General features: G+C 45.4%; 2 protein-coding genes across 5 annotated transcripts in view; both read left to right on the top strand.

Moving 5' to 3' along the window:
* The window catches only part of LOC109886293 (pirin), a 29736-nt gene extending 23614 nt beyond the window's left edge, over window positions 1–6122 (top strand). For 2 of the 3 annotated variants that reach the window (XM_031822083.1, XM_031822081.1), the window contains 5 exons: window positions 1654–1738; window positions 2606–2650; window positions 5475–5557; window positions 5641–5707; window positions 5811–6122. In XM_031822083.1, the coding sequence (XP_031677943.1) occupies window positions 1654–1738; window positions 2606–2650; window positions 5475–5557; window positions 5641–5707; window positions 5811–5929 (399 nt within the window). In that variant the 3' untranslated portion in view covers window positions 5930–6122. The remainder of the gene's footprint in view (window positions 1–1653; window positions 1739–2605; window positions 2651–5474; window positions 5558–5640; window positions 5708–5810) is intronic. The other variant, XM_031822082.1, reaches the window with a different exon arrangement.
* A 1888-nt stretch (window positions 6123–8010) lies between these two features.
* LOC116352729 (vascular endothelial growth factor D-like) lies at window positions 8011–16168 on the top strand. 2 transcript variants are annotated; one of them, XM_031822086.1, is made up of 7 exons: window positions 8011–8962; window positions 12234–12492; window positions 12916–13106; window positions 14699–14832; window positions 14921–15039; window positions 15439–15627; window positions 15834–16168. In XM_031822086.1, the coding sequence occupies exons 1-6, from the start codon at window positions 8861–8863 to the stop codon at window positions 15573–15575; spliced, it is 942 nt and encodes a 313-aa protein (XP_031677946.1). In that variant the 5' UTR covers window positions 8011–8860; the 3' UTR covers window positions 15576–15627; window positions 15834–16168. The 2 variants fall into 2 exon arrangements, with proteins under 2 accessions (XP_031677946.1, XP_031677947.1); XM_031822087.1 differs by lacking the exon at window positions 15834–16168 and having other exon boundaries at window positions 14921–15081; window positions 15439–15553.
* Window positions 16169–18677: the final 2509 nt, after the last annotated feature.

Here is an 18677-nt window from a genome sequence, read left to right as displayed (position 1 = left end):
GAGTTACGATCCATGCCTGTATTTGTTAGTGACAGAGACATGAGCAGCAGACGTCTGATGAGAGCGGATACAAATTCATTGCTTTAAACTAACTATGACAAATGTTAAAGAAATGTTGAGCAATGTAATGACTTTTCAAATAAGTTACGTTACACGTTATGCTGGCTTACAAATGGTTAGCTACGCTAGCCTTACGAACCGCATATCATTACAACAATTGCTTGTATGTACTGGTATGTTAGCTAGCTACGTAATGTTAGTTGGCTACTAATACATTGAACTTTCCAGTATATTAACTATATGCTATCTAACTACCTACCCAACATTTATTAACTAGATTTATTCACGTCATTCTTAGCTTAGCTAAGTGGTATAGTCTTGGTGCGTTCTCAATGGACATTGTTAATGAAGTCGTAAGATGGCTAGCTATTAATATGTTATCTATACTAACAAACTAGCAAGGAGTTACATAGTGACAGCATCAACTTCCGATAGACAGGCGAAGCGCTACTACACTCAACTGAAAGGATACTGTTTGTTTACAGTATACTAAAAGAGACTTATATTATGTAGTGTGTATATATACTCATTAAGTATGTAGTATACAGTATGTTAGTACGGGTATTCAAACACAGTTATGGTTGTTGCTTTCATCCATTTTCCGTCCTGTGGCCTTCACCAAATGAGATCCTAAGCGATTATGTTATCATTACAATTGTATTATTTAACACAATACAACACATCATTCACAAAGCCTTATTTTTGAGGGCTTAGTTTTACCCTAATAAAGTGGCCTGAAACTCATGGTTTACAGGAAAAATGTAGGCCTGCAAATCACATTATGCTGGCTTGCAAAGTGATGTGTAATTCCTATTGGAATCCAGCCAGAGTGGGGATATCCAACATTTAGAATTTTTATTCACCTGCAACCTGATTCAGAATCACTGCTGGGATCGGAAGAATACCGTAATCATCTAAACTGGATCAACCATTTCAGTAATGGGTGCAATGAATCCATATAACAGATTGGATTAGCTTAGAAAAATGTATGTTATTTATATTTCATTAATTAATCACTGTACATTCAAAAACATAGATATCGAAACAAACAATTCAAAAAAATATCTAACTGCAGTAGAGCATGCTGGGAAATATGATAATGATGGGCGTGGTTTTAGTTCAACACTGGGTATTAACACCAACACTGGGTTTCTTCTAAACCAATGAGTGTTTAACACTTACAGAGCTACTTTAACACCTTAATCAACACTAGAAATGTTACACTGAAAAGTCAGCACCAGGTAACACTGTCTTCCCTCACAGTAGGGCTGGTCTGGTCTTCCCTCACAGTAGGGCTGGTCTGGTCTTCCACCACAGTAGGGCTGGTCTGGTCTTTCACCACAGTAGGGCTGGTCTGGTCTTCCACCACAGTAGGGCTGGTCTGGTCTTCCATTACAGTAGGGCTGGTCTGGTCTTCCATTACAGTAGGGCTGGTCTGGAAGGGTAACACCAACAGATCAGGGTGCTAGGTGTTAAAAGAGGCTGTGGGAAGGGTAACACCAACAGATCAGGGTGCTAGGTGTTAAAGGGGTGCTGCCTGAATGTTGGGGGTCAATGAAATACTATAAATGTCTTGTCCTTTTTTTTGTCCAGTCAAAAGTCTTCACCAGGACTCCAACACTATATCTGGACTTCAAGCTGGATGGAGGAGCCAAGCATGTACAACCAGTTCCTTCAGGTGAAACCATCTTTACTGAATAGGCCTTCTGTGGCTCTGGTCCAGGGCGTTACGTGCTCCTTGAAGAAAGCTCAAGCTGCATGTAACACCATGGACCAGAGCTTGGTCTACTGTAACGATATTGTTCTGTGTGCTCCATTCATCCACAATCTGGCACTAAATCTGTTGACCTTTTCAGTAAAGTTAGCAGAACCTTTCAACTCAAACCCTAAGTGCTGTGTGGTGTGTATGACACACGCTTTCTCATTGTGGGAACTGTACTGTACCTGACGTTGGTTTGTGGTGGGAGAAAGTTGCTATCTACTGTCTGTGACAAACAGAAGTCCTCCAGGGGTTGGGAGTCTTCTAAAGTTTATACAACTGGCTTGGTTTCCATGGTCACCCTGCCTGTTCTCTATGGAGTCAGTGGTGCTGTGTGGTTGCTATGGAGTCAGTGGTGCTGTGTGGTTGCTATGGAGTCAGTGGTGCTGTGTGGTTGCTATGGAGTCAGTGGTGCTGTGTTGAATGGTCACATAATACCATACGTAAGACGTTAAGTAGTCCATTACTTTGTGTGTGTGTGTGTGTGTGTGTGTGCACACAGTCAGTGTTGGTGCGTTGAATGGATGGCTCCCACGTCATCGTATTACAGGGCCCTATGGTGGATTAGATATGAGACCATCTCAGTGTTATGGCCCACAGCTCACATGGCAAGACGTCGGTATACCAAGTGGTCAGACTCGCCCACCAAGTCACATCATTTAGAATATGAGGCTTTATAAATGTCGTGATTGTTGTGTATACTGTGACAGTTAACTTGGTAATGAGGTAACAAAATGCATTATCAATGCCAGTTAAAAACAACAGTTTTTCTATCATCTCTGCTAGGATGGACCTCGTTTATCTACACACTGGCAGGATCTGTCTGTGTTGGTGAGTTTCCTCTGTTTAGTTTCTGTTCAACAGTTTTCCATTAGTTCCTAACTGCCCTGCAGCCTCATGTTGATGGTCACCCAGAACAGTGTTGTGTTTGGTAGTGGTTCAGAAACACTCTGCATTTATTTAGAGTGTCCTCTCTGGGATGTTCCTATCCTCTTCTCCTCTCCTCCGTCCTCTCTGGGATGTTCCCTTCCTCTTCTCCTCTCCTCTGTCCTCTCTGGGATGTTCCCTTCCTCTTCTCCTCTCCTCCGTCCTCTCTGGGATGTTCCCTTCCTCTTCTCCTCTCCTCCATCCTCTCTGGGATGTTCCCTTCATCTCCTCCGTCCTCTCTGGGATGTTCCCTTCCTCATCTCCTCCGTCCTCTCTGGGATGTTCCCTTCCTCTTCTCCTCTCCTCTGTCCGCTCTGGGATGTTCCCTTCCTCTTCTCCTCTCTGTCCTCTCTGGGATGTTCCCTTCCTCTTCTCCTCTCCTCTGTCCTCTCTGAGATGTTCCCTTCCTCTTCTCCTCTCCTCTGTCCTCTCTGGGATGTTCCCTTCCTCTTCTCCTCTCCTCCGTCCTCTCTGGGATGTTCCCTTCCTCCTCTCCTCTGTCCTCTCTGGGATGTTCCCTTCCTCCTCTCCTCTGTCCTCTCTGGGATGTTCCCTTTCTCCTCTCCTCTGTAATCTCTGGGATGTTCCCTTCCTCTTCTCCTCTCCTCTGTCCTCTCTGGGATGTTCCCTTCCTCTTCTCCTCCGTCCTCTCTGGGATGTTCCCTTCCTCCTCTCCTCTGTCCTCTCTGGGATGTTCCCTTCCTCCTCTCCTCCGTCCTCTCTGGGATGTCATGTCAACGTTGGGATGTAGCCTTCTGATCTGAAGCCAATAGCAACTCTAGGAATGGTTTAGGAATGGGACAAAATCCCACTTGAACCCTTCATGTTGTGATTCATGTTCTAGGGCAACCTTTCCCTATATAGTGCCCTATGGGGCCTGGTCAAAAGTAGTGCACTATGTAGGGAATAGGGTGCCATATGGGACGCAGGAATAGATGTATGTCTTATGGTACTATACCTGTAACAAATGGTTTCACCTACAGTCCTGTGACACCCTGCTATACAGAGTTGAACTGTTCCCTACAGTCCTGTGACACCCTGCTATACAGAGTTGAACTGTTCCCTACAGTCCTGTGACACCCTGCTATACAGAGTTGAACTATTCCCTACAGTCCTGTGACACCCTGCTATACAGAGTTGAACTATTCCCTACAGTCCTGTGACACCCTGCTATGCAGAGTTGAACTGTTCCCTACAGTCCTGTGACACCCTGCTATACAGAGTTGAACTATTCCCTACAGTCCTGTGACACCCTGCTATACAGAGTTGAACTATTCCCTACAGTCCTGTGACACCCTGCTATACAGAGTTGAGCTATTCCCTACAGTCCTGTGACACCCTGCTATACAGAGTTGAACTATTCCCTACAGTGTTTGTCTATACAGGACACGTTAAGCCTGTCCTTTTTCATGTGTAAAAATATCCTTATGCTGAAGTGTTTTAGCGTTTCTTTTGTTTGTCAATGGGAAGCACATATTTGAGTCGGAGGGATTGTATTTTCATTATGATCGATGTTAGCTAGCGTGAGAAGGAGGAATTGTATTTTCATTATGATCGATGTTAGCTAGCGTGAGTCGGAGGGATTGTATTTTCATTATGATCGATGTTAGCTAGCGTGAGTTGGAGGAATTGTATTTTCATTATGATCGATGTTAGCTAGCGTGAGTCGGAGGGATTGTATTTTCATTATGATCGATGTTAGCTAGCGTGAGTTGGGGGAATTGTATTTTCATTATGATCGATGTTAGCTAGCGTGAGTCGGAGGGATTGTATTTTCATTATGATCGATGTTAGCTAGCGTGAGAAGGCGTTATTGTATTTTCATTATGATAGATGTTAGCTAGCGTGAGAAGGCGTTATTGTATTTTCATTATGATCGATGTTAGCTAGCGTGAGTTGGGGGAATTGTATTTTCATTATGATCGATGTTAGCTAGCGTGAGTTGGGGGAATTGTATTTTCATTATGATCGATGTTAGCTAGCGTGAGAAGGAGGAATTGTATTTTCATTATGATCGATGTTAGCTAGCGTGAGTCGGAGGGATTGTATTTTCATTATGATCGATGTTAGCTAACGTGAGTCGGAGGGATTGTATTTTCATTATGATCGATGTTAGCTAGCGTGAGAAGGAGGAATTGTATTTTCATTATGATAGATGTTAGCTAGCGTGAGTCTGAGTTATTTCACGCTCTTCACTTGTTTAGAAAGGGCTTCTGTTACATTTCACTCATAGTTGATATTTGTTTCTACAGGAAGTTGCATTATGATCTGATTAAATGGAATCATTGCTTCGTAGGATCTCACGGAAAACTCCTATTTAATTGTAGACAGATGTTTTGAAACCAGAATCAAGTTGAACCGTTCGCTGTAACTAAGATTAAGGTGGGTTTGAACCGAGATGCCACTGAATCGACAGAGTGTAGTCTGTAAGGCAAATCAAGCACAGCTGTGTCTGAAAAATATATCCACCACAACTTGAAGCGTTTGGCGTTTCAGCATTTCTTTTGACCTTAGTATTCAGATGAAGGAAGCAGACTTAACCATGTCAGATGGAGAGGAAATGCACATTTTCTTTGGTTCTTGATTGCTGTTTCCCTCGGGTTAAAATCTTGACAGAAATTCCTCAAATGAAAGTTGTTTTGTTTGCCATTTCTTTTGAGGTAATAATCTTGTTTTCATCCCAGGGGCCCGTCTGTAGAGTTTATTCTGTTTTCCATTGCTCTTTCAGGTCCAGATGCAGAGCAGCAGAAAGCGGAGCCACATCACACCATCGTGTTTGATGATGGAGACTGCATAGCCGTAGAAAACAAGGTAGGCTGTCTGAACTTCTTACAGACTCTTAACACAGTTTTCAGGAATTGTAAATTCACTACAACTCAAACTCCTTTCTCCAGACATCAGAGGTTTGCCATTTTGTCTTGATTGCGGGACAGCCGATCAATGAACCGGTGGTCCAACATGGTAAGACCTTCATTTCTTCACATCACTGAACTCCAGTCAGTTACCACAGTATTGGATCGTTTATGTGTAACGTGACACACTACACTTTCCTTTTTCTCTCCAGGTCCGTTTGTGATGAACACGGAAGAGGAGATCAACCAGGCAGTCAGAGACTACAGGACAGGGACCAATGGGTTCGAGAGGGCTACGGCTTGGAGGTCTAAGATCAGGGATTCCTTCTAAGAATCGGCAGACATCTTCTAATCATGTTATAGGTCATGTGACCCAAGTGTATTTTAATAATGAACCAGCTTGATGTGTTTGTCTCTTTTTAAATCATTAAGTTCTCATTTTATACTGATTTGTTTTCTTCTCAAATAGATGTTTTGTTACTGTGCCTCCAAGCCATTAAACTGAAATGTAAATGATGAAAAAAGCACTTTTAATTGAACCTCAACAAAACTATCCTGCCGTGATGTCTCCAGAAGCTATCTAATGGAACCACTGATTCGTTCCAGTCATTATGTCCTTGGACAGACCTCAGAGGAGATGCAAGTATCCATTACGGGAAGGAGGGAAACCAACCACGTCTCACATTTCAAGGCCATTTGCATCTGGCAGAATGACGTCTCATACTGTGAAACAGCGGGTCTCCTCTCCCTCTCTATCACATCTCCTGTTTCTCCCTCCTCCCTCCCTCTCTATCACATCTCCTGTTTCTCCCTCCCTCTCTATCACATCTCCTGTTTCTCACTCCTCCCTCCCTCTCTATCACATCTCCTGTTTCTCCCTCCCTCTCTATCACATCTCCTGTTTCTCACTCCTCCTCCCTCCCTCCCTCTCTATCACATCTCCTGTTTCTCCCTCCCTCTCTATCACATCTCCTGTTTCTCACTCCTCCTCCCTCCCTCCCTCTCTATCACATCTCCTGTTTCTCCCTCCCTCTCTCACATCTCCTGTTTCTCCCCCTTCCCTCTCTATCACATCTCCTGTTTCTCCCCCCTCCCTCTCTATCACATCTCCTGTTTCTCCCTCCTCCTCCCTCCCTCTCTATCACATCTCCTGTTTCTCCCTCCTCCTCCCTCCCTCTCTATCACATCTCCTGTTTCTCACTCCTCCCTCCCTCTCTATCACATCTCCTGTTTCTCCCTCCCTCTCTATCACATCTCCTGTTTCTCCCTCCTCCTCCCTCCCTCTCTATCACATCTCCTGTTTCTCACTCCTCCCTCCCTCTCTATCACATCTCCTGTTTCTCCCTCCCTCTCTATCACATCTCCTGTTTCTCCCTCCTCCTCCCTCCCTCTCTATCACATCTCCTGTTTCTCCCTCCTCCTCCCTCCCTCTCTATCACATCTCCTGTTTCTCCCTCCTCCCTCTCTATCACATCTCCTGTTTCTCCCTCCCTCTCTATCACATCTCCTGTTTCTCCCTCCTCCTCCTCCCTCCCTCTCTATCACATCTCCTGTTTCTCCCTCCTCCTCCCTCCCTCCCTCTCTATCACATCTCCTGTTTCTCCCTCCCTCTCTATCACATCTCCTGTTTCTCCCTCCTCCTCCCTCCCTCTATCACATCTCCTGTTTCTCCCTCCTCCTCCCTCCCTCTCTCATCTCCTGTTTCTCCCTCCCTCTCTATCACATCTCCTGTTTCTCCCTCCTCCTCCCTCCCTCTCTATCACATCTCCTGTTTCTCCCTCCTCCTCCCTCCCTCTCTATCACATCTCCTGTTTCTCCCTCCCCCTCTATCACATCTCCTCTCCCTCCATCCCTCCCTCCGCAGACAATCAAACCCCTGGGCACACACTGGTTGAATCAATGTTTCCTCGTAATTAGACGTTGAAATGAGGTCTGTGCCCAGTGGGAAGTGAGTTTTGGCTGGGATGGGATAGGGGTGGGGTGGAGGGTGGGAGCGTCCCTCCCTGGCCCATGTATCCATGCTGCTGCGTAGCTGAGGTCTGGATCACATTTAAAACACATGTTCATGCTGCTCCAGATAAGCTGAACTCTGTGGAAATACAGTGGCTTTGGATTTAACAGCCAAGGCAGGGGCAGACAGAACAGACTTACAGACAGACAGAGCAAGGCAACATCAGACAGGGGCAGACAGAACAGACTTACAGACAGACAGAGCAAGGCAACATCAGACAGGGGCAGACAGAACAGACTTACAGACAGACAGAGCAAGGCAACATCAGACAGACAGAGCAAGGCAACATCAGACAGAACAGACTTACAGACAGACAGAGCAAGGCAACATCAGACAGGGACAGACAGACAGAGCAAGGCAACATCAGACAGACAAACAGAATCAGGGAGACAAGGCAGGGGCAGACAGAACAGACAGACAGACAGACAGAGCAAGGCAACATCAGACAGACAAACAGAACCAGGCAGCAAAGGTTGGGACAGAGAGACAGACAGACAGCCCTCTCAACCCTGAAGGACGGGAACTAAGTGCGGGGCCATGCTCACTCGATGTGACAAGCAGGCCCTTTAACGCAGAGGCTGAGACACAGTAGATAATGAGATCTGAAGATGTCTGGACTAACTGGGGAGAAGAGAAGAGAGGGGATAGTCAAGACAGGCGAAAGAAAGAGAGACAGTCTTAAGAGTCCTTGCTTGTAGTTGGACCAATAGAGAGACAGTCTTAAGAGTCCTTGGGGCAGTCTCAAGTGACTGTGAAACTTTAAGTGTCCTTTCTGTGTGTAGTTGGGGGGGGGGGAGAGAGGTAGAGGTGTTTTAAATCCTCTTTAGCTGTTCCATTTGCTCTGGGGTGTCTGTGGCCAGACGGAGAGGGAGAGAGGTGTCTGTGACCCGGGGGGAGAGAGGGAGAGGTGTCTGTGACCAGGGAGAGAGGGAGAGGTGTCTGTGACCCAGGGGGAGAGAGGGAGAGGTGTCCGTAACCACAGGGACTGTGACATGAGCTTGTGTGTGGTCTGAGGAGTCAGCGCCGGTCTGAGAGGGGCTGGTCTGTAGAGAGGAGACTCCTTCCTCTGGCTCTGCTCTCTATTATAGAGGATTACCCAATAAAGAAACATCTCTCTGTTACAGGGGATTACCCTGAGAGAAACATCTCTCTGTTATACAACTTCTGTCCAGAGACTGAAAATTGACTGTACAGAGACAGAAGGAGAACTTTGAACACAAAAGAGACTGAGATACAGCATCGAACCAGAGGATGCAGAGGATGCTTGCTGCCGGTGTTGGAATGATGCTGGTGTTGGTGAGGTTGAACTTGGGAATGCCAAACAAGGTTCAAGATGATCCCAGCTCTCTCAGGGTAAGTGTCCAGTGTCTATGCACTTCATTTCTGTATGGCTTCAATGTCCAGACCAGGCACTGTTTCATCTGCAACTCATGTTCTGCTCAGGCTCTTATTCTGTGGATTAAATGCACAAGTCATCGTCATCAAGAAGCTATTTATTAATAACCGGTATGTCATCAAACACAGTGGGACACATGTCTCCCACTGGAGGCACCAGGTTTGTGTCCATCTTTGTGTTCTTATGAACTGAATCAACTCTCCTTACAACTCACCATGTGAGCTAATAAAACTAGCGCTGACCAGTTGGCAGGGGGCGTAGAGACACACACACACACCACCTGTGAGCTGTCCATGAAGATCAGCGCTGACATGGTCTAATGAGCAGTATGTGTGTGTGTGTGTGTGTGTGTGTGTGTGTGTGTGTGTGTGTGTGTGTGTGTGTGTGTGTGTGTGTGTGTGTGTGTGTGTGTGTGTGTGTGTGTGTGTGTGTGTGTGTGCCTCTTATGTAAACAGTGCAAATGTATTGGAAGTGCAAATGCATGCAAGATCTCACTGACCTGGAAAGGGGAGCGTTTGAACTTCCTAAATTATCAATCACTTCTCTCTCTTTCTCGTCTTCGCTCTCTCCTCTCTCCCGATATCTCTCCCCTTGGGGACCTGTTTTCCCCCCTGGGTCTAAATTGCAGAATAGGGAAAAGAAAACTCCTTGTCTGTCTGGTTTACGAGGAAGCAGCCAGCTACACCCTGACGTCACAATCCTCACATAGAGGAAGCAGCCAGCTACACCCTGACGTCACAATCCTCACATAGAGGAAGCATCCAGCTACACCCTAACGTCACAATCCTCACATAGAGGAAGCATCCAGCTACACCCTAAACAACACAATCCTCACATAGAGGAAGCATCCAGCTACACCCTAAACAACACAATCCTCACATAGAGGAAGCATCCAGCTACACCCTAAACAACACAATCCTCACATAGAGGAAGCATCCAGCTACACCCTAAACAACACAATCCTCACATAGAGGAAGCAGCCAGCTACACCCTAAACAACACAATCCTCACATAGAGGAAGCAGCCAGCTACACCCTAAACAACACAATCCTCACATAGAGGAAGCATCCAGCTACACCCTAAACAACACAATCCTCACATAGAGGAAGCATCCAGCTACACCCTAAACAACACAATCCTCACATATTGAACAGATCAGTGGCGGCTCATGTCGTTACAACGACTGGAAGAAATGAAAGCAAACTGTTTCTGTTTGACATGTTTCGTATTGCATGACAGTCCTTTTCCTCAGCCTCGCCTCTGACCCGGCCCCTCTCCTCTCCGTTGTTTATTCAACTCTCCATCTGTTCTGTGGGTTTCCTTTCCCGTCTCATAAATGAATGGAAGTCCCTTATTCCCTCGTTATTTGTCTTTCTCAACAAATCCGACCGCACCCTTTTTATATTGTAAATGCTTAAAAGGTTATTATGATTTTGAACTTTTACAATTGGCAACAATAGACTATTTAAATTGCAACATTTTGTTGTTAAATTGACATTACACCAACACAGTCATAATGTAATGTCTTAGTTTTTTGGGGGGTAATAGTGTGCAGAAAGAGTGAATGTAGAGTAAATATGATTTGAACACTATAAGTGGAGGCAGGGAAGAAGCCACAGCTCCATAGGACTGGTCAGCTGTAATACCAGACCGGTCTCCTCCAATGTGTTTGGAGTTGTACACATGACTGTTCCCTTTCTCCATGTTGGCCTGTAGGGCATTGAGAGAGATCACACAACACACCTTTATCAATTATTGTGCTCGGATTTTCTGACCTGCTTGTTATCTGCAGTAGTACTGTATATTAGTTAGTGATCTACCTGCTTGTTATCTGCACTAGTACTGTATATTAGTTAGTGATCTACCTGCTTGTTATCTGCAGTAGTACTGTATATTAGTTAGTGATCTACCTGCTTGTTATCTGCAGTAGTACTGTATATTTGCTAGTTTGTGGCCTACCTGCTTGTTATCTGCACTAGCATGTGCAGCAGCAGTTGTAAGCTTGTCTCTGTGGGAAGGCTAGGTCTCCTAATATTCTGTGTCTCTCCTCCATCCTCTGCTCCATGGGAAGGAGGAGGCTTGTCTTCTCATAGCTCCTAGAGCTCCTCAACAGGTGGACCCTGGGAACTCCTGCCCCTCACTACCCCTTAATGTCACCCCAGCCAACTCCACATTCGCAGCTGTTATGTTGTCTATGGGCTGATGCCAGGGGATCTACTGTGCATTTGGGGTACAATGGGCATCCTCTCATCCCAGCTATGAAGAGTCATGGGAATGAGAAGAAGTAATGATTACACACGTAGTACTATAATAATGTAGTACTATAATACTACAATACTGTAGTACTATAAAACTGTAGTACTATTGTACTTTAGTACTATTGTACTGTAGTACTATAATACTGCAGTTCTACAATACTACAATATTGTAGTACTATAATACTACAATACTGTAGTACTATAATACTGTAGTGCTATAATACTGTAATGCTATACTACATTACCGTAGTACTATAAAATTACAATACTGTAGTACTATAATACCACAATACTGCAGAACTATAATACTACAATACTGTAGTACTATAATACTACAATACTGTAGTACTATAATACTACAATAATATAGTACTATACTACTGTAGTGCTATAATACTATAATGCTGTAGTACTACAATACTGTGGTACTATAATACTGTAGTACTATAATACTACAATACCATAGTACTATAATACTGTACTACTATAATACTACACTACCTTAGTACTATAGTTCTATAATACTGGAGTACTATAATACCGTAGTGCTATAATACTGTAGTACTATACTATGTAGTGCTATAATACTATAATACACAGAAGCACTGATTGTTTTTGTATCTGTTGTGATCTAAATGATGATAGTCTTAAATCCCAGGACAGCTGTTAATGGTCTGTGGGACCTGGCGTTGGGCAATAATAGCACAGTCAGAGGTGGATGTGAGTGTGAGGAATCAGACTGACTTGCATGTATCATCAGCTCAGTCCAGTCCTTGTAAACCGGCCTCAATGGCATCTAAAGTTAATCCTGACGTGGATGTAAGAGTGCTGCCCTCTTGTGGTGAGACTGTTGACTCTCACAAACCAACTAACAATATTTTACCAGCGTGTTGGAGCTTATTTTCTATCCTGTCTTTAAAACAACATATATCATTAAATGTTTTGTGTCCTCCTCCTCTGCTCCCTGCAGGTGATCAACCAGGAGAAGTGGGAGAGGGATGTGCGTTCGGCCTCCAGTCTGGACGAGCTGCTCATGCTGACAGATTTCCCTGACTGGAAGCTGTGGAAGTGTGGTCTAAAACTCAAACACCTGGAGACGTCTCCCTCATCCTCTTCCTCTCAGCAGCCCAACCACCGTTCCTCCTCCTCGTCCTCCTCCTCCACTGGATCTGGGTCACACCGCTCCACGCGCTACGCTGTAGCATCCTACAGCCTGGAGATACTCAAAGGTATGTGGGTTCGAAACCTGGGTCTCCTCAAAACTGTGTTGGCTCTCTAAGCTAAAGCTTTGGTATTGTTTGTTGAGCTATGCTGCTGGCTCATACAGCCTCGGGATACTCAAAGGTATGTGGGTTCGATATCTGCGTCTACTGTGCACTGCAAGAATGTGTTAGACCTCTGAGCTAAAGGCTGGGCATTATTCAATGTTCTCCCTGGAGATAAAGTATGAGACAGACGGGTTTGAACCCTGGGTCTTCTCGAGACTGTGTTGACCCTCCAAGCAAAAGCCAAGACATTAATTCCAGGTTGCTAATGCATGTTTTGTGGTTAGAATGTGAGTGTACCCAGACGGTAGCCAAAGCAAGTCTCTATGGTTGCTATTAGTTTTGTTCTGTGTGTAACTGTTGATGTTGTGTGTATGTGATCATTAGCCATAGATGATGAGTGGCAGAAGACCCAGTGCACGCCCAGAGAGACGTGTGTAGACGTGGCAAAGGAACTGGGCACCACGACTTCCATGTTCTTCAAGCCCCCCTGCGTGTCCGTCTTCAGGTGCAACGGATGCTGCAACAAAGAGGGTGTATCGTGCAGAAACACAAGTACTGCCTATGTTAATAAAACAGTGAGCATTTCCTCTTTAAATATCTGTTAGTAGGTGTATTACAAATCAAACGCATTATTAATATTATCCTTAATAAATGGCAATCATTTCTGGCAGGGGTCGGCAACGGACAACAGGCAGCCCGCGGTCCCAAAGTTTTTAGTAAATAAATATAGATATTTTTTAAATATGGCTATAGTTCCTGACCATCCGCTCCAACAAACACCACCCCGCGGCTATAGTTCCGGCCCCCTGACCATCCGCTCCACCCCGCGGCTATTGTTGGGGACCCCTGACCATCCGCTCTAACAAACATCAGCTATAGTTCCGGCCCCCTGACCATCCGCTCCACCCCGCGGCTATAGTTCCGGCCCCCTGACCATCCGCTCCACCCCGCGGCTATAGTTCCGGCCCCCTGACCATCCGCTCCAACAAGCATCAGCTATAGTTCCGGCCCCCTGACCATCCGCTCCAACAAGCATCAGCTATAGTTCCGGCCCCCTGACCATCCGCTCCAACAAGCATCAGCTATAGTTCCGGCCCCCTGACCATCCGCTCCAACAAGCATCAGCTATAGTTCCGGCCCCCTGACCATCCGCTCCACCCCGCGGCTATAGTTGGGGACCCCTGACCATCCGCTCCAACAAGCATCAGCTATAGTTCCGGCCCCCTGACCATCCGCTCCAACAAGCATCAGCTATAGTTCCGGCCCCCTGACCATCCGCTCTAACAAGCATCAGCTATAGTTCCGGCCCCCTGACCATCCGCTCCACCCCGCGGCTATAGTTCCGGCCCCCTGACCATCCGCTCCAACAAGCATCAGCTATAGTTCCGGCCCCCTGACCATCCGCTCCAACAAGCATCAGCTATAGTTCCGGCCCCCTGACCATCCGCTCCAACAAGCATCAGCTATAGTTCCGGCCCCCTGACCATCCGCTCCAACAAGCATCAGCTATAGTTCCGGCCCCCTGACCATCCGCTCTAACAAGCATCAGCTATAGTTCCGGCCACCTGACCATCCGCTCCACCCCGCGGCTATAGTTCCGGCCCCCTGACCATCCGCTCCAACAAGCATCAGCTATAGTTCCGGCCCCCTGACCATCCGCTCCAACAAGCATCAGCTATAGTTCCGGCCCCCTGACCATCCGCTCCAACAAGCATCAGCTATAGTTCCGGCCCCCTGACCATCCGCTCCAACAAGCATCAGCTATAGTTCCGGCCCCCTGACCATCCGCTCCAACAAGCATCAGCTATAGTTCCGGCCCCCTGACCATCCGCTCCAACAAGCATCAGCTATAGTTCCGGCCCCCTGACCATCCGCTCCAACAAGCATCAGCTATAGTTCCGGCCCCCTGACCATCCGCTCCAACAAGCATCAGCTATAGTTCCGGCCCCCTGATTTATGTTTTAAGACAATTGTGATTATGATAAGTGCTCCTAAATGACAAGGATTTTGGAGAACGTGAATATATACAGAACGTACAGACTACGTAATGTACACTATGCACATCATTGGGCCATCAATGAGTCAAATAAAATACATCTCTCTCTACAAAGTGGATCTCTTGACTCCAGAACCGGACTAATATGTTCTGACACGTTCCGTCCTGCAGCTGCTGACTGTGATACCGTTCAAATACGGACCTGAGCCGGTGTTGATACAGGTAGCCAATCACACAGAGTGTAAGTGTATGGAACCACCCCTGATCCGACGGCAAGCCCATATACGCTCTCACAGGAGGAACGGGTGAGTCCAGATGTACAGATACACACACACACACACACCCTCGCTAGTCGTACCCTTAGCACTAACCAGGCTGTGTGTTTGGTTGCAGGTGCTCTCCGATGCGTCAGCTCTCTAAATCAGAGGACTCCAGGCGTCTGTGTGCCAGTGGGTTGATCTGGGACTGCATGGCCGACCGTTGTGTGTCCTACCCCTCCACTGAACAACCTGGTTAGTCTACCACTGTGTCCTACCCCTCCACTGAACAACCAGGTTAGTCTACCACTGTGTCCTACCCCTCCACTAAACAACCAGGTTAGTCTACCACTGTGTCCTACCCCTCCACTAAACAACCAGGTTAGTCTACCACTGGTAGATATATCAACTATCCAGCCCAGTAGATGCACTAGATTTAGCTGGTATGCAGCACTGGGATTGGGCAGTGTTTGCACTTTGGGGACCATTCCATTGTAATGCGCTGGGGATGCTAAATCAGGGTGTTATTCAGGATATTACATAGCCTCTGTAGGAAGTGGTTATTTTGATGTTTTGTTCTCGCTCCATTTTCCCTGGTCTAGTCCCTGTAGTAATATTAAGTCATTCCTATGTTTTTCTCTCTGTTTGTTCCAGACTTCTCTCCCAATATGAGAACGGTGGACTGTGACATAGATGTTGACAGGTGTGACTGTGTCCCAGACCGCACTACACTGTCCCCACAGCCCACCCTAACCCAGGACCCAGACCATCCTACCCTGCATGTCACCTGAACCATACTGCCTGTGCTAACAACAAACAGCACTTCGACCATGCCTCTTGCAGGTAGAGTGCAACTTGAGACACACCCCTTTCAACTAGTTAGTTTGATCGTTTTGATATTAGTTCATTGATAAATCAGCTGATGTTCAACGTCTGAATGAATCAGTCCCTGATGTACATCAGAAATGTTTGGGTCCTCAGAGACCGTGGTTGAACAGCCATACTACATACAACATGTAATAACACCTTTTCATTCTTTTGATCCGCAGATGCCAGTGATACTAAGAAGAATATAACCTTTGACATCTGCTTGGCTTTGAAGTTTGGAAGCAGTGAAAAAGTTCATAATTTAATTTATATCGCTATTTATATATCTAACTTCAAATAAAATAGTTTATCTTTCTAACCTACATACATGACGTTTTACATGCTTCATTTACATATGTAAATGATTAGTATTTATATGCACTGAACATGTATTTTACGCTAAAGAACAATATTTTTGTAATAATTGCTTCCAACATTTTGTAAATATAATCGAAGTTTGTCCTTTTGGTGTCTATCCTTCATATTTATAATTAAAGTTTTAACCGTTTTGTTCAAAGTTCTCTCACCTTGTTAAGTATTAGGTCGCTACCAGACCTGTTAACGGTGGGTCGCGACGTGTTAGAGCGAATGTATCATTATTTAATGAATTACTGGAATTGATTTGGCCAAGTACAAATGGTCTGTGTTCATTGCGCTCTCTGCTAATCAGCTGTGTCAGTTCGGCAGCTGCGCGACTGAGAGGGAGAAGCCTGTGTGCTTCGCGGTTTACCGGATCTTTTTTTTCTCGGCAGTTTTAATTGAAGATCACTCCGCGACCAACACGATGCAGCGCTGTAGTTCAGCAGCATATGATGCGCCGTCAGCCAATGACTTGGTATTCTCACTCGCCAGCTGTCATCAAATGTAGTCAAGCTAGCCATAAATTCTGACAGCTCAATCGTCATTAAACTCAAATACAGCGATACGTTTCTTTCTCTTGGTTTCATACCAACTTTGAGAAACTTTGAGAAATAACACACAATGTATTTTGTCCAGGGAAGTGCTTAGTAATGAGACTCTCACATTAAAATAACACATTCTGACCAAACATCCACAGCATGATGGTAAACCCAGGGAGTTCTTTCAGAGCAGGGCTGAAATGCTTCAGGAAACATCGCTTTGACAGTGGAAAAGTAAGTTAACTAGCTTGTTGTCATTTTATAACAGGTAAGCAGAAATAAGGGAGTACAATCTCTCAAAGTAGCAACTTAGATGTGAGTTTCCCTTTCAAACAATTACATTGTACACAGCTATTGACGTTAGTTAGATTGCTAATATTAGCCAAAGCAAGCAAGCTAGCTAGCTACTGTGCTACCCTTTTAAGTTACAGTACTGTATATTTTTAATATAAAATGATCGGGCCTACTGCACAACTTAATGTAGAAATGATTGTTGAAAACAAGTCGAGGTTGGAACTGTTGCTGTTAAAATACAAGTTATCATTTTTATTCTGAACTGGAATAAAATGATTGATGCTTTTTTAGGCAAACCCACACACAGTTCTGGGTTGCTCATCTACAGCAGGAAGCAGTCTCCTGCCTGACTGAGAAAGCAGTAGATGTTCTGGTCCAGTTTGGCACCACATGCTGATGTGAGTCAGGGTTCTTATCTCTGGCGTACTTAAAAAACAAGTACAGAAACAGACTCCATGCTGAGCATGACCTCAGGGTTGCACTGTTAAAAACTGAACCCAGAATAGAAATGCTTGTTGAAAGCATCAACCAGCCACACAGCAGGGTAGGCGGCAGGGTAGCCTAGTGGTTAGAGCGTTGGACTAGTAACCGGAAGGTTGCAAGTTCAAACCCCCGAGCTGTTGTTCTGACCCTGAACAGGCAGTTAACCCACTGTTCCTAGGCTGTCATTGAAAATAAGAATTTGTTCTTAACTCAAATCAAATTTATTTATATAGCCCTTCGTACATCAGCTGATATCTCAAAGTGCTGTACAGAAACCCAGCCTAAAACCCCAAACAGCAAGCAATGCAGGTGTAGAATCTGCTTAACTGACTTGCCTGGTTGAATAAAGGTAAAATAAAAAATAAACACACCTCTCATTAGGACTGTGTGTGTTTTCTGCTCTACATCTGTGTGATGTGATCAGCTTATTCCAGTTCAGAATGAAAAATTATTTATTCTATTTTAACAGCAACAGTTCCAACCTAGACAGATGAGTACAGAGCATTCGGAAAGTATTCAGACCCCTTCCCTTTTCCCACATTTTGTTCAGTTACAGCCTTAGTCTAAAATTGATTAAATAAATAAAAATCCTCATCAATCTATACCCCATAATGACAAAGCAAAAGCAGGTTTTTGCAAAGGTATAAAAAAAACCCAATGGAAATACCTTATTTGCATAAATATTCAGGCCCTTTGCATGAGACTCGAAATTGAGCTTAGCTGCATCTTGTTTCCATTGATCATCCTTGAGATGTTTCTACAACTTGATTGGAGTCCACCGGTGGTAAATTCAATTGATTGGACAATTGTCTATATATAAGGACCCACAGTTCATGTCAGAGCAAAAACCAAACCATGAGGTGAAAGGAATTGTCTCTAGAACTCCAAGACAGGATTGTGTCGAGGCACAGATCTGAGGAAAGGTACCAAAAAATGTCTGCAGCATTGAAGGTCCCCAAGAACTGTCACGACTTCTGCATAAGTCGATCCCGCTCCTTGTTCGGGCGGTCAGCCTTACCTCAGGTTTTCACCCCGAGAGTAACGGGCAGGTGGAGAGAGTTAACCAGGATGTGGGAAGGTTTCTGAGGTCTTAATGCCAGAACCTGCCGGCAGGACTGGGCGGCGTTCGTGCCCTGGGCAAAGATGGCCCAGAACTCGCTCCGCCACTCCTCCACTAACCTTTCTCCCTTCCAGTGTGTCTTGGGGTACCAGCCGGTTCTGGCTCCTTGGCATCAGAGTCAGACCGAGGCTCCTGCGGTGGACGACTGGTTCCGGTGCATGGAGGAAACATGGGACGCCGCCCATGTCCACCTTCAGTGCGCCGTACTGCGCCAGAAAAGGGGAGCAGAC

This window comes from Oncorhynchus kisutch, unplaced genomic scaffold (genome assembly GCF_002021735.2).
Source record: "Oncorhynchus kisutch isolate 150728-3 unplaced genomic scaffold, Okis_V2 scaffold4063, whole genome shotgun sequence".
Taxonomy (NCBI): Eukaryota; Metazoa; Chordata; class Actinopteri; order Salmoniformes; family Salmonidae; genus Oncorhynchus; species Oncorhynchus kisutch.
This window is presented reverse-complemented; position numbering and strand designations above follow the sequence as displayed.

Excerpts from the sequence above, each read along its gene's own strand:
- LOC116352729 (XM_031822086.1), top strand. The coding sequence starts at position 8,861 with ATGCAGAGGATGCTTGCTGCCGGTGTTGGAATGATGCTGGTGTTGGTG. Across the intron at positions 12,493-12,915 it reads CAGCCTGGAGATACTCAAAG|CCATAGATGATGAGTGGCAG; the intron begins GTATGTGGGTTC and ends TGTGATCATTAG. Across the intron at positions 15,040-15,438 it reads CCCCTCCACTGAACAACCTG|ACTTCTCTCCCAATATGAGA; the intron begins GTTAGTCTACCA and ends TGTTTGTTCCAG.